The sequence below is a fragment of the Leucopleurus acutus genome, assembly GCF_964270905.1.
Source record: "Leucopleurus acutus genome assembly, chromosome: 15".
In the NCBI taxonomy this organism is placed as follows: domain Eukaryota; kingdom Metazoa; phylum Chordata; class Mammalia; order Artiodactyla; family Delphinidae; genus Leucopleurus; species Leucopleurus acutus.
This window is the reverse complement of record NC_139157.1, coordinates 26,691,920-26,706,415: the sequence shown is the minus strand read 5'-3', so window position 1 is coordinate 26,706,415 and position 14,496 is coordinate 26,691,920. Positions and strand designations below refer to the sequence as shown.

General features: G+C 40.2%; 1 protein-coding gene across 1 annotated transcript in view; it reads left to right on the top strand.

The window, feature by feature from the left end:
* Positions 1–1,201: 1,201 nt before the first annotated feature.
* PEX7 (peroxisomal biogenesis factor 7) overlaps positions 1,202–14,496 on the top strand; it is an 87,599-nt gene continuing 74,304 nt past the window's right edge. Inside the window, exons 1-5 of the mRNA XM_082855834.1 lie at positions 1,202–1,391; positions 3,313–3,370; positions 4,253–4,403; positions 13,211–13,288; positions 13,873–13,981. Of these exons, the coding sequence (XP_082711960.1) occupies positions 1,262–1,391; positions 3,313–3,370; positions 4,253–4,403; positions 13,211–13,288; positions 13,873–13,981 (526 nt within the window). The 5' untranslated portion in view covers positions 1,202–1,261. The remainder of the gene's footprint in view (positions 1,392–3,312; positions 3,371–4,252; positions 4,404–13,210; positions 13,289–13,872; positions 13,982–14,496) is intronic.

The window sequence follows — 14,496 nt, the reverse complement described above, 5'->3', positions numbered from 1 at the left end:
AAAACTTGGTCATCTAATTTCTCACATTAGAAAACTTTGATGGTTCCCCATTGTTTACGTTACAGTAGAAGTCAAATTCCCTTGGTATTGCACACAAGACTCTTCATGAACCATATTCTAGTCTCTAGTCTCTAGTCTCATAATATTCTAGTCTCTCCGTCCAATACTCTTCACCATACCCCTTTCATCTGGGCAGGCTGATACCTGGCAGCCACAATCTCCTATGGGTCATGCTGTTTTAGGTCTCCTGTTATTCCTGCTCCTATAATGACCTCCACCTCCTTGTCTATTTAAAGAAAACCTTATCATCATTTACACAAACATTACTTGTTTTCTGAAGGTTTTTCTCCCATCCCCCATCTTCCAGCACTGACAATTCCTTTTAAAAATAGCCCCTATATATTTCTCATAGCATATACAGTTTTTTGATTACACTTAACTGATGACACAAACTATATCTTATTGCATTTGAATCCCCAGTGCCTAGCACTGTACTTTGTGTATAAAGTGGCCATATGACTAGGTTTGTACCTGTTGACCTGGCTTAATTATTAACTGCACTCTCTTTTATTCTCAGAAGGGTCTTGTTTAGCAGATAAGCAATATATGGCCACCCTCTACATGGTATATGCCTGGTAAATATTTGAATGGATGAAGGAGCCTTCGTTTTCAGCTCTGGCATCTGAGCACTTACTACTATACAATAAATATAGGGAGAATTTAAAAAAATTTTTAAGTTAGTTTCTTACGATGTTTTTTGCCTTAGCTTGACTACCGCTGATTTAACTTTGCTTTAATTTACCTCGGGCAACACGGCGCTCAATTGCCTTCTGGACTCGCAGCACGGTTTCAGACTTTGCTGTAACTTGTCTCATTTTGTAATCATCAGCCACATTTCCTGATGCCAGTCTTTCAAAAGGTCAATAAATCAATAAAAACCAGATAGCCCGCAGTGGAGGCTGATATGTAAAAACAAAAGGTGTCAGAATCACCACCTAACTCTCAGAAATACTGCCCTCACGTCTACTTCGTCACAGCGGGCGCCAAGCATCTGTTTTGCCCAAGCCAAAAATGGCCTCCGTCAGAGTCAAGTCCCTTTCCTTTGCGGACCAATCGAAACCTAGCATTCAGGGCACCCAGTGTCCTCACTTCCGTCTCAGCTTCTAGGATCTCTAATTCTCTTAGCGAGTCCGGACCGGTCGCCTCGAACTCGGAAGGGCTTCGGCAGTTGGGGCGGCCAGGCACGCAGGCGGCGGGCGGGATGAGCGCGGCGCGTGGCGGAGCGGTGCGGACGCTGCGGGTGACCGGCCGCCACGGCTATGCAGCCGAGTTTTCCCCGTACTTGCCGGGCCGCCTGGCCTGCGCCACCGCGCAGCACTACGGCATCGCGGGTGAGGCCGGGCCGCGCTGAGCCGCCGGGGCGGGGGCGGGTTCCAGCTGAGCTCCGGCTCCCTCTGGTGGTCCAAAAGCACTTCCGACAGTAGACGGCGCCAGAAAAGAACACCAGGGGAAGCAGAGGAGGAACGCCTGGCTCCCTGACCGCCTTTGTCCAGGGTGGGGAGTTGGTTTAGAGTCGAGTCCATCATCTTTTCCAGTTACAGTGCGGAAGTAGCGTGTGGAAGATGCCTAGTGCCCCTAGTCCTTATGCCTTAGAGCGCACCGACACCATCGCCCCTAGTGACACACACCCCTCCAGGTACACGTGGCCCTGCGGAGAGCGGGCTGAACCTGTGGGGCCCCTTCTACCGGTCCGACGGGACCAACAGCTCTTGGAAGACGGTCTGCAGGGTCACCCCAGTACCCACTAATTGGACCACATTCCCCACAGGCTGCATTCCGGCTGTGCGTCTTAAGGATGCTCCTGAGCAGACGCCAGGAGTTTCCCCGCAAGTGCCAACACGAAATTGTTCACGTTCTTTTCTCGCTTTTTCTTGTCTCCGGAGGAATACAAACACTTGCAGGCAGTTAAGAGGTTCAGGTTAATGGTCTCTGGTCCTGGACTAGGTTGAAAGGCGGGGTTCTATTCTTGACTTACGGGCTTTCTTTTAATTCATCTCGTAGCTGTTGTATACGCACTGAAGGTCTATGAAAAAATTCATTGTATAATGTCAGCTCTCGACAGTATTTTTTGTTGGGTCCTACAGTGATTTAGTGATTTCTAAAACTGAGAGGGAGAGAAATATTTGCCTTAATATTTTCACCATTAGCTTTTAGTGGTTGCAAATTCAGGTTTACAATACTTGCCTACCATTTAGGTTGAAGACTCGTGAGTTTGTAATGATATTTTAAATTAGATCCTTAAAAAAAACGCCTTAAGAGGAATTGATACTTTTTTTAAGGCAGTCATATTTAATGGTTTTCTTTCCTTCAACCGAATAACAAATATAACTTTTAAAATATGCTGATCCTTTAGTAAAATAATTCCTCTTTGGTAGATAATGATATGTTGTGTTCAGCATTTTACCAAGTACGTGGTGAGTTCCAGTAGGCATTTTGTTTTAAAATTCCATGCTGAATTTATTTTATTTTTTAAAGTATGGAACCAGTACTCTTTATTTATTTTATTTATTTTTTTAAAAATAAATTTATTTATTTATTTATTTTTGGCTGCATTGGGTCTTCGTTGCTGTGCACGGGCTTTCTTTAGTTGCACCAAGAGGGGGCTACTCTTTGTTGCGGTGCACAGGCTTCTCATTGCGGTGGCTTCTCTTGTGGAGCGTGGGCTCTAGGTGCACGGGCTGGGTAGTTGTGGCTTGCCGGCTCTAGAGCACAGGCTCAGTAGTTGTGGTGCACGGGCTTAGTTGTTCCGTGGCATGTGGGATCTTCCTGGACCAGGGATTGAACCAATGTTCCCTGCATTGGCAGGGAGATTCTTAACCAGTGTGCCACCAGGGAAGTCCCAGAAGGTATTGTAGATTTATTGTGAAGGCAGTGTGATGTAGAAGATACACAATCCCTGGGGTCTGTTAGCCTGAGGTTTCTCACCTGTAAATAGGGATGATAACACCTGTTTGGGAGGTTTGTGTGCCTGTCATCCTGCCTGGCCATAGAGTATGCACTTAAATATCTCTCCCGTTAGAGCTGTGTCTGGATTCCAAGCATAGGTGAGATGGTAAGCTTAATATTTAATTAAGCACAATGTAGAGAGAGAGACAGAAATGGAGAGCACGGTCCTGATCATTTTGTATACATGGCCTCAAGTAACTTGAAATTTGTGACTGTAAAATTAGGTACTCAGTACTTGATACCTCTTTGCCTTGACATGGTCCCCCAGCGGGTTCAACAGCATGACCTCAGCATTTTTCTCCTTAGGCTGTGGAACCCTGCTAATACTGGATCAAAATGAATCTGGGCTTAGGCTTTTTAGAAGGTAAGATGACTCTAACTATTAAACTTATATGTGTTCTCTGTTGCTTTTAAGACCTTAATAGAATTAGTTTTGAATCTTTGTGATCAATAAGATGTTTTAATTTGCCGTATAAAAGAACCTTCAGGATTTGCATAGTATAGAGCTTATTTTTGCCATGAACTTGTGATTATGTCAATTTTCTTCTAAAGCTCTTGTCTCTTAGTATTCACTTATACATTGTAAAACTTAAACATAAAAAAATGTGAGCTAGTTGGTATACTGTTTGACATTCCTATCTTTGCTTTCTTCTTAATGTACTTTAGCTTTACTCATTCAGGAGCTAATTATCCATTTTGTGGATTATCGCTTCTTTCCCTTTCTTCTTTCCATGCCTGTCATGTCTGTGTGACTGTTAGACTCATTAACGTCTCCATCAGAGTTAGTCAAGGGTAGAGAAGGGAAAGGAAATTTCATCAGAAAATAACTACCTGCTGATAGCTCAGGTGAAAGATTTATGGGAAACACTGAAATTATTGATCTAAATTAGTACTTTCAAGTGTTTGTTCTTCCCTCCTATGAAACACAGAAAGCAGTGAGCACCCAGGTGTGGCAGCATGTCCTCATGTAAATGGTGCCGTATTTCTAGTTGGAAGCCCTGATTTTAACCTAGCTGTGCAGTTTTCTGGCTGTGTGACTGGGCTGTTCTTTTAAGCTCTCTGAAGTTGTTTCGGAATCTGGCAAGTGGCTGCTCTACGAATCTCCCATATTTGTGAAGACCATGTGAGATAATGTGTGTTAAAATAGGTGATAAACTGTAAAAAAAAAAAAAAAAAGCAATGATTGTTATTTCATGTTCAGCTGCCTATGTAACTAGATTTTTTTGTTTTAATTTTCCTGATGTAGCTTTGACTGGAACGATGGTTTGTTTGACGTGACCTGGAGTGAGAATAATGAGCATATCCTGGTCACCTGTAGTGGTGATGGCTCGTTACAGCTCTGGGACACCGCCAGAGCCACAGGGCCACTGCAGGTCTACAAGGAACACACTCAGGAGGTAGGAAGGGAATCTTTCTGGGCTGATTGTTTTTCTTTGGTTGAAATCCATTTGGGGGTGGAAACATGGGGAGATGTCTTCAGGGGACAAGAAGTTTAAGCTTTAATGTTTCTTGTACATGTGTACATGTTAGATGTCACTTGTTATTTGATTATTCAAACATAAAGTACCTCTTAGCCTAAGGAGCTGGGAAAGAAGAAAAGGTCAGGCTTCTCATTAGTCAGTAAAAACGCCTCCGGTAGGAAGTATACCGTGGCACCGGTTCCTCCAGAGGCGCATCGCTTTCTTTACGCTGTAAGGAAGGATATGCCTCCATACGCTGCCTTAAGATAGAGGTAGGTGGACTTTTCACAGAGACATCGTAAGATTGCCTTTAGGACTTCACTATGATTCCTAAGGATTTTCAGAATATATGGAAGCAAGAGCTTGAAATACTGACTATAAGGCAGAGCTTACCGAAGAAGTTTAAAAACTAAATCTCTTACATGTGCTAGATATCGTGTGTGTGTATGGGTAGCATAGAGAATAGTTTGGCCTTCAGTCATATTAAAATACATATATACTTTTCATGAACATGATGGTAAAGACATTCTCTTTTGGTGTTTTACCTTAAATGTTTTAAGAATTTTCTCAAGGTAGCAATAGATGCTTCAAATGAAAACTTGCAAATTTACTTTCAAATTTGTGCCTGACTCATGGGAAGACCTCAGTAAATGCTTATTAGGTGCAAGAATGTTAGTCTCTTGTAATAATAGACTGGTTATGTGAGGATTCTAGACATCATTTTTATAGTTCTAGCTATTAAAAATGAATATCTCTAAGATCTGACTGAAAATAATAGAAAATTTGAGTTCCTCCATTTCATTGTAAAGGAGGCTCTTTGAATAAATGTAGTTATAAATGGTTGTGTTTTCATAGAACCACTGAATACCAAGACAACTTTGGTAAAGGAGGAACTTTAGTTTCAGCATGTTCAGTGCAAAAATCCCCACAGAGCAGCATGTCCAAAATTCAGACATTTTGGTACCTTCATGATTTTTGCCATTTTCTTATACCACTTAGATTATGATTAACTTAATGTTTTTCTTTCTTTTTTAAAAATATTTTTCCTCTCAAAAGTTTTCTTTCTTTTTCTTAAATCTTTGGGCCTTGTATTGCTTATCTATATAAATTCTAGGGCTGTAGCTAACAAATCGTAAAATAATATATCCAGTTTTATTAAATGGTAGATACTGATTTAATGTTTTTCTTTAAATGAACTTTACATAGTTATTTCACTTATTCTAAAACAGCACATATTCATGAAACCATGGAATTGATAGCTTAGTATGTACATTTATTTCATGTATGGTAAAATAAATATATAATGAATAAAATAAAATGTATGTACCAGTTAAAATCATCTCTCGTACAACCAATGGTGTTTGTACTGCTACTACTCTGGAAAATACTGTTCGAGAATGTTGCATGTGATGGTCACGCAGTCTTCAGCTCAGTGAAAGTGAATTTCACTATCTCATGTGAAACTTATTTGACTTTTTGATTGCTCTATTGGTTAGATAATTGCTCTCTTAGGCCTAAATCTACCTTCAATATCAACGAACCGTTGCTTCAAATTCCTTTCTCTGACATGGTGAGACCAAGTGCAGTCCCTCTTTTCCAAGAGAATCCTTGAAAATAGCTGTCATGCCCCCTGTAAGTCTTCCCTCTTCCAGACTGTACATTTGTAATTCTTTCGACCTGTCCTCAGGTTACACGGTCTCTATATCTTTCACCCTCCTGGTAAACTCCTTTGGGTGATCTCTTGTTTTACAGTGTTGCTTTTAATGTTGTAAAACCTGATTTATTCCAGAAATGTGTTTATTAGTGCTGAGCTTTATATGACTTCGCCACCATGATCTTGAGCCTCTGTTTCTAATGATATTACCTAACGTGGCTGTGCATTTTCCTTAGCCACGTTGTAGTGCTGGGTTACTTTCAGTCCACTTGTAAAGATCTTTGTACTATTGTTAAACCAGTGGTTTACATCATTCTTTAATTATGTAACTGGTTTTTTGAACTGAAGACTTATTTTATTGTTTGTTTTTTCAGACTGTTGTTCTAGGTTGTCCTTCCTCATTTTCTTGTCAAATGCAATTTTTTTTTGCGGTATGTGGGACTCTCGCTGTTGTGGCCTCTCCCGTTGTGGAGCACAGGCTCTGGACACGCAGGCTCAACGGCCATGGCTCACAGGCCCAGCCGCTCTGCGGCATGTGGGATCTTCCCGGACCGGGACATGAACCCGTGTCCCCTGCATCGGCAGGCGGACTCTCAACCGCTGCGCCACCAGGGAAGCCCTCAAATGCAATTTTTGATAAGCATTTTGTATCAGTTAGATGCCTTGGCTGTTACCATAAGAGAAAACCAAACTAAAAATGCTTTCAACGATCTGAGTTTTTTATTTCACATAACCAAGGATATGGAGCTGGGAATGGGTCCAGGTTTGTTTAATTTAGGCTTGGCAATGTCATCAGATACCCGGGTTTCTCCTGCCTTTCCGCTCTGCTCTCCTCGGTGGGTTTCTTTCTTCTAACGCTCCACAGAATTCCAGTTATCATCTCATCACATGCCCAGTCGTAACTCTGTCACTTGTGAGGGAAACAAGTCACCACTCATACTTTCATCTAAGTAAGATTCACCCCTGGGATGAGGAAAGGACAGAGCTTTTCCTGAAGGGCAAAACTGGGGTTCTGTGAGCAAGGAGAAAGGGAGATTGGTGGTTGGGGAGTCCCCATCACTATGTGCCACAATATTACTTCTTGTCTTTCTCACGATTGTTAGTAAAAGTCGAACCACACCAAGGCGGATGATGAGTAGAGAACTGTAGGACCCTCAGAAAGGTTGTCCTCCATGAGATTGTTAAAGAATTTCTGGTGATCAATCTAAAGCTCAGTATTATTATACCAAATATTTGGCATTTTTCATTAAAGAGAAATACAGCATTTATTTAAAGTTTGTCTCTTATACCAAATATGCAGAAACACTTAAAAGGATTGATTTAAGGTCAAATAGAGTTTTGAGGAGCTAATAAATATTTGTTGAATATTCAACAAATAGTGTTGAATGAAGTCCAACAGTCAGTTTTCAGATAGTCAGACAAGTACTTACTGAAGCAAAAAGGAAAATTCCAAGACCTAGATATATTTTAGGCCTTAAGGAATAAAGGTCCTGGTGAAATGAAAGAAAGAAAAACATGGAAAGTTTCCCTTTGCATGGCTTCTAAACTTAGCATCAAAGCAGGAATCGGATTCTTCTCTGTATTATTTAACTGCAGAGGCCATTATGTCTTTTGAGCCCCATAAAATGCCTTCAGCTTAGCCTGCTGCTGAATATATAATAAGAATGGAAGAATAAGAAAATTTTAAAAAGTTCAGCAAGAAGGAGAAAAAAGAGAGTAATTGAGAATTTTGTTTCTGACTTCATGGCTTATAGCACTGTGCTGTTGAGAGTGAGTTAAAAGTGACTTTAAAGTTGACAGACTCAGTTTAATATTCATTTCAGCATCTAATTCTCAGTGTTGTTATTACAGTTTTTACAAATAGTTACAATTGGTCTTCATTGTCAAATAGTGAGGCTTATCAGTTTGCTGAAAAATTTTAAAAGATATTTGATCCATTTAAAGTTTTTGATCATGAATTTATAAATAAAGGTAAAGAATCAAGGCATTTATCCTGCTTTTCCTGTATGAATTTCACTGTGGGGTAATCAAATCGTTGGTGCAGAAATTTTCTTGTAATAGAATTCTACCTAGTAAATGTAGAAGAGATAATAGAATTAGAAAATCACCATTTAGTAGCCCCTAATGAAATAATGACCCTAGGCAAGGGTTATCTGTGGATGCTAAAACCATTAATTTAAGTGATCCATCTTATGGACAATCTTAGGATCACTAAAAGTGGATCAACCAGAAATTACACACCTCCTAATACAATAGAAAGCTAAAAAAAAGATTGAACTGAATCAAATCAAACCTCTAGATCTAACTTCCAATTTAAAGAAAATAGGAAGGGTAGAGGAAAAAGTTGAACACCACCATGAGGAAACAATTAGCCAAATCCAGAATGTATTTAGAACATTCCATAGGACCAATAACTTTGTTTCTTCAACAAGTCAATGTCATTGGTGGGGTAGGGGGACCTGAACCAAGGTGGGAAAGGGAACTTTCCTAGATTAGAAATAACTTAAGAGACATAACAGCTAAGTATAAAATATGGATTTTGTTTGGATCCTATTCAGATAAACCAACTATAAAAGGACGTTTCTGAGACAATCAGGGAAATAAGAATATGGACTGAGTATTAGACGATGTTAGGAACTGTTGTTAATCTAAGATGTGAAAATGGCCTTGTGCTCATGTAAAAGGTGAAGACATTCCTCCTCCGGAAGTATTTGTGAGTGAAATGGTCTGATGTTAAAATACTCCAGTAAGTAATGGAACAGATGAAACAGGATGGGTAAAATATTGATAATTATGGAAGGTATGTGATGGATACCTGGGGATTTATTATGCTATTCTCTCTACTCTTACGTGCATTTTAAAATATCTATAATGAAAAAAAATTTAAGTTTCACATTAAAAGAAATATGTAGCCCTTTCTTTTTTTTTCTTTTTTTTTTTTTGTGGTACGCGGGCCTCTCACTGTTGCGGCCCCTCCCGTTGCAGAGCACAGGCTCCGGACGCACAGGCCCAACGGCCATGGCCCACGGGCCCAGCCGCTCCGCGGCATGTGGGATCCTCCCAGACCGGGGCATGAACACGCGTCCTCTGCATCGGCAGGCGGACTCCCAACCACTGCTCCACCAGGGAAGCCCTGTAGCCCTTTCTAATCGCTCAGTAATTAAAAGTCAGTGTCCCTTTCCTTTGTATTGATACAGATAAGTATGAACATTCTGGACACAGTTTTTATTTGATGATTTTTAATTAAATAGACCAACTTAAAAAGGGCAACACTGTACGGTAGATTAAAAATGAGCTCTTTGGGAATTGGATTCAGTAATAAAATTTGTCCTCCTCAAACTGTGGTTCTGATGAAGTTCAGATTTCATAAAGCAGCACAAAATATTCTTCAGTGTTTTTCGTTTTTCTTTGTGTAGTTTCCCAATTAATTTTCTTCAATTTTCTTTCTACCAAGAGTAATTTCATTAAGATAGGCCTCTAGAGGACCCTGCTTTTAAAGCATAGCTGCATATCTCTCTTCTTTTTATATTTCCCGTGTCCACTATTTGAGTGGGAGTGGAGGGGGGAATTGGGAATAGGGAAAAGATGTAAGAGTAGACTAATGTGAGATGTGCTTTCTAGTCTCCCGCCCTTGTTATTTTCTAGTCTTCTTACTTTACATTATTTTTCTTAGTAGTTTTTAAAAAATCACAACCTGAAATTGTGTATTTATACTTACAGCCTATCTTCCCTTGCTAAAGTATAAGACCCATGAAGGCTGGGGCTTTTATCTGTCTTGTCTAACACTATACTCTCCCTCCCACATGCCTTGTTCATAGTAAGTGCTTAATAAATATGTATTGAATAGTTATGTGACTTGAGGTTGGGATAATGGAATCTAGTCATCCTTTTTCAGCTGTCTCCCAAACATCTCTCTGTTTGTAAACTTTTTTCAGGGCTTGAGGTTAATGCCCAAACCCTGTTCTTCCTAGACATTTCCACTTGACTGTCAGGCTGTCACCGCAAACTCACTGTGTCTAAAATTACACATTATCTCCCTTCCTCCAGTCGTCCAGCTTTGTTAATGCCACCGTCACTGACAGTTCTGAGGCACAAAACCTTGGTGTTATCTTGCAGTCGTTCACTAGTCCTATAATCCCTAGGGTGCTTTATGTCCCCGTTTATGTCTTTGGGGGAGTTTCTGGTCACTATTTTCACCTCTGCTTTCTTTTTTTTTAATTGACATTTTAGCCAGCCCTCAGGGCCCTGCTAGGATACCTCTCTTCTGGGCATCAAGCTGAATTTTCCATCCCTCCAGCTTTTGTATTTATGGTCTACAGTTTTCGTTTTTGTGTTTTAAACACAATATCCTGGCTTATACTGTTGGTTTCTTTCCCATGTCCTAGTATATTAAACACAGTAAAACAAACAAACAAAAAGTATATGTTGATTGAGTCACCTTTATTTCCTTCTTTTTTAACCCATTTTTAACCTCACCATGTATGTCCTATGCTGGATTTTGTCCTAGACCCTGGTGCTTGCCACTTTGTTATGAGTCACATAGAAGAGCTGGCAGCAGCCCTGGTATCAGCATAGTTTTCTTACGTCGTGTCTCTTGTTCTCACTGGGGCTGGGTTCTCTCTGAGCCCGCGGAGGCTCTTGCAGTTTTAGAAGGTGAGAAGTTGTCAGGTTTCAAGTCCTCTGTCATGTTGGAAATGTGTAGAGGTAGAGGAGTCTGAGCTAATGATGTTATCTTTTAATTGTATTTGTTCAGTTATCCTCTAAAATGAAGACAGTAGCTCTTTATAACTACTTAGCAACAGCACAGGTTGTGGAGATAAATTTGGTTGGTTAAATCATTTTAACTCAGTTTCTTGAGTGCCTGTTATATTGCAATGAGCATGAACAAGATGGTTCTGTTTATGATGGTTCTTCCAGAATATAGCAGGTGTGGCAGTTATTTAACACTAAATTGAGTGAAGCATGGTGAATGCTGAACTAGGAGTAGGTGTAAGATGCTGTGGAGTGCACAGAAGGCAGCATCTGACTCCTCGATGCCTGAGGGGTTCATCAGGGAGGCTTACTTCACAGAAGATTTAAAGGGGCTGAGTCTTGACAGATGAGCGGGGGTTCACCAAGTAGATAGATAGGTAGGGGCTTTAACATGGGTATGGATAATTCATGAAAACAAAATGCAATCAGTCTGGGCCCAAATGGAGCTCCAGTGAAGGGTGATACCAACAAGGGCAGGGTTTTATTTCCTTAATATCACAAGTGCAAGGTCACTGAAAAGTTCCATTTTAAAGCGCCGTCATGCAACATATTGTAGAGACAGCCTAGCATCATGATTAAAGGTGGACTCTGCGATTAGCCTGCCCAGGTTCAGACTTCAGCTCTGCAGCTTACCAGCTGTGGGAATTTGGACAAGTTACTTAACCTCTTTGGGCCTTGGCACGGTATCTACTGCACAGAAGTGAAGATGAAATGAGATAAAATATGTAAAGTGCTTATGACAACATCTGGCAAACAGTAGGTGCTCAATAAAGATTTCCTATTGTGGTTATTTTTGACTGTTCACATCAGCTTGGAGCAGGGGTTGGCCAGTTAGTACTCATGGGCCAAAGCCAAATCCAGCCCGCTCTCTGATTTGTAAAGTTTTATTGGAACACAGCCATGCCCATTTATTAAGTATCATCTGTAGTTACTTTGTGCTCTACAAGGCTGAGTTTAGTAGTTGTGACAGAGACCAAATGGCCCATAGTATATTTATTATGAATATAATAAATATATTAATATAGTTATTATATAAATATTTAAGGCCTAAAATATTTATATGGCCCTTTACAGAAGAAACTTGCTGAGCCCTGGCCTAGAGGGTAAAATCAACCTCTTTAGGTCTCAAGCTCTTCCCTGATTGCTTCCGAGCCTGCCTTTTTCCATCCATAACTGACAGATGGCTGCAGCAGCACTTTGGATTTTGCTGACCTTTCTGTATACTTTATGAGCTACTCTCTGTTGCTGGATCATGATTTCTTTAGTGTTCCAGCTGCTTTTCTCTCTTGTGCAAGAATATGGGCCGCAGCAGGGCCAGAACTGGGTGGTGAAACACTCACCTTAGTACATAATTGAAGTACATAATTTAAGGGGGCCCAAAAGCTCAGTAGTCAAGATAAATAATCTCTTAATGCAGTATTTAAAAAATCAAAATTAATGTAAGAAAAATCTACGATGAACAAAATATCAAAGTTTTAAGTAAGGACATAATCGGTATTACTAATTATTTTTTGTTTTAAACTCAGGTTCCAACATGGCTAGGCATAGCACTAGGCAGCAGAGAACAGGGAATCCATACTTAAGCCACAACAAACCCCAGACAGTCATGCTTTCTGCATAAATATGGTAGAGTTTTTAGGTTCAAAATAACCTGCTGGCTGATCACATTTAATGGCATACTCAGGTCCATGGCAGGACTACTTTTGTAAAGTTTAATTATACACATATTTGGTTGAACTTAGCTTCCAGTAGTGATCTGTATATAATCCGTTGTATCAAATAACAGAATTAAAAGTATTTCCATAAGTTTTCATATAATTCATTTGAAGTGGTTTACTGAGAGCAGCATTGGATAACTAAAGCTGTTTACCAAGAGATCTGAAAGTATCACGTCATTCCGATAAGCTTTTTCAAAGAAAGACCAGAAAGGGATATTAATTGAATTTTAATGCTTTCTGATAAACATTGACCTGGCAAGCTTTTTTAGATGACTAACTTTCTAATCTGCTCTGACATTTCTTCAGGGTGCTGCAAACAGTGATTTGTTGGTAGGTTTAAAAATATGTATAATTTGTTTTAGTGAAGAAGGTTTTGGAAATATTCTGTAGGATCCTGCTAAAGTAGAATGGAGTCTTATCTGTTAAGGGTAAGGCTGGAGGAACGGACAAGATGACCTTTCCCTTTCTCAGACACCATATTGAGATTTGCAGGACTTTATTTGATGTTTCAATGAAGTGAATTAGTTGTTCTAACTGGCTGTCACTGTTACAAACAGATAAATGTAATATTGAACTTGATGCTCTTTTGCATTCTAAATGACACTTTAAAATGTTTTTAGGTGTACAGTGTTGATTGGAGTCAAACCAGATGTGAACAGCTTGTGGTGTCTGGCTCGTGGGATCAAACTATCAAACTGGTATGTCCACATTACTGTATTTAAAACCAAATATTCCCTTCCTCAAAGCTTCCACTGAAGTTTTTTCTTTTCTGGAACATACTTCTATTGCTTTTCAGTTAGGCAGTTAATTTTCTTTTCAAAAAATATACTAAAGCATTTATTAGAATTTAAAATTTTCTAATCTTCTAGCTATAAACTGATAATTATCTCAGTGTTGATTATTTTGGCCCCTTAAATATCATCTTGCTTTATATAAAAATAGACTTTTGGGCTTCCCTGGTGGCGCAGTGGTTGACAGTCCGCCTGCCAATGCAGGGGACACTGGTTCGTGCCTGGGTCCGGGAGGATCCCATATGCCGCAGAGCGTCTGGGCCCGTGAGCCATGGCCACTGAGCCTGCGCGTCGGAGCCTGTGCTCCGCAACAGGAGAGGCCACAACAGTGAGAGGCCCGCGTACCGCAAAAAAAAAAAAAAAAAAAAAGACTTTAAAGAAATCCTTGAGATATATATGTATATTGTGTGTGTATGTAGATACATATATGGTAATATAAAGCAAGATGAATTTGCCTCTGTTAAGTAATTGATCTGCTCATTTGTTTGTAGTGGGACCCAACTGTTGGGAAGTCTCTGTGCACCTTTAGCGGCCATGAAAGTGTCATTTATAGCACGATCTGGTCGCCCCACATCCCTGGTTGCTTTGCTTCAGCCTCAGGTAAAGAATTCATTTACCAAAAGCGTTATTTGTAGGGAATGGTGGCCTCACTTTCCCCAGTAGGTGGCACTGTGTACCTTAGATTTGGAGAAGAAAAGGACTGCATTCCTATTTGAACTCTTGAGACTCTTTCATTCTTTCTCAGTCTCTAGGTAAGAATTAGCCTGGCCTGCTTCTAAACCTTTGACTTTAACGTGTGCCTTTTTGGTGAGGTGAGAGGTAAGGGACAAAGTGAGGGCTTTGGCATCAGACTTGATTGAATTTGGAAACTCTCTTCAGTGGCCGATTGTGGGGCGTCAGGGTGATGCGATGGGTTTTCGCATCAGTAATATGGGGCTAAGAATGTCTAACTTACAGGGTTGTTGTCAGCATGAAATAAGGAAACATGTAAGATGTCTAGCACACAGTCAACCTCCTTTGCTTGATATTTACCCTCTTTTTAGGGATAGTCTCTTTAATTCATTGCCACTAAGCCATAGCAAGAATATGTTTGGTATGATCTTTTTTCCTAACTG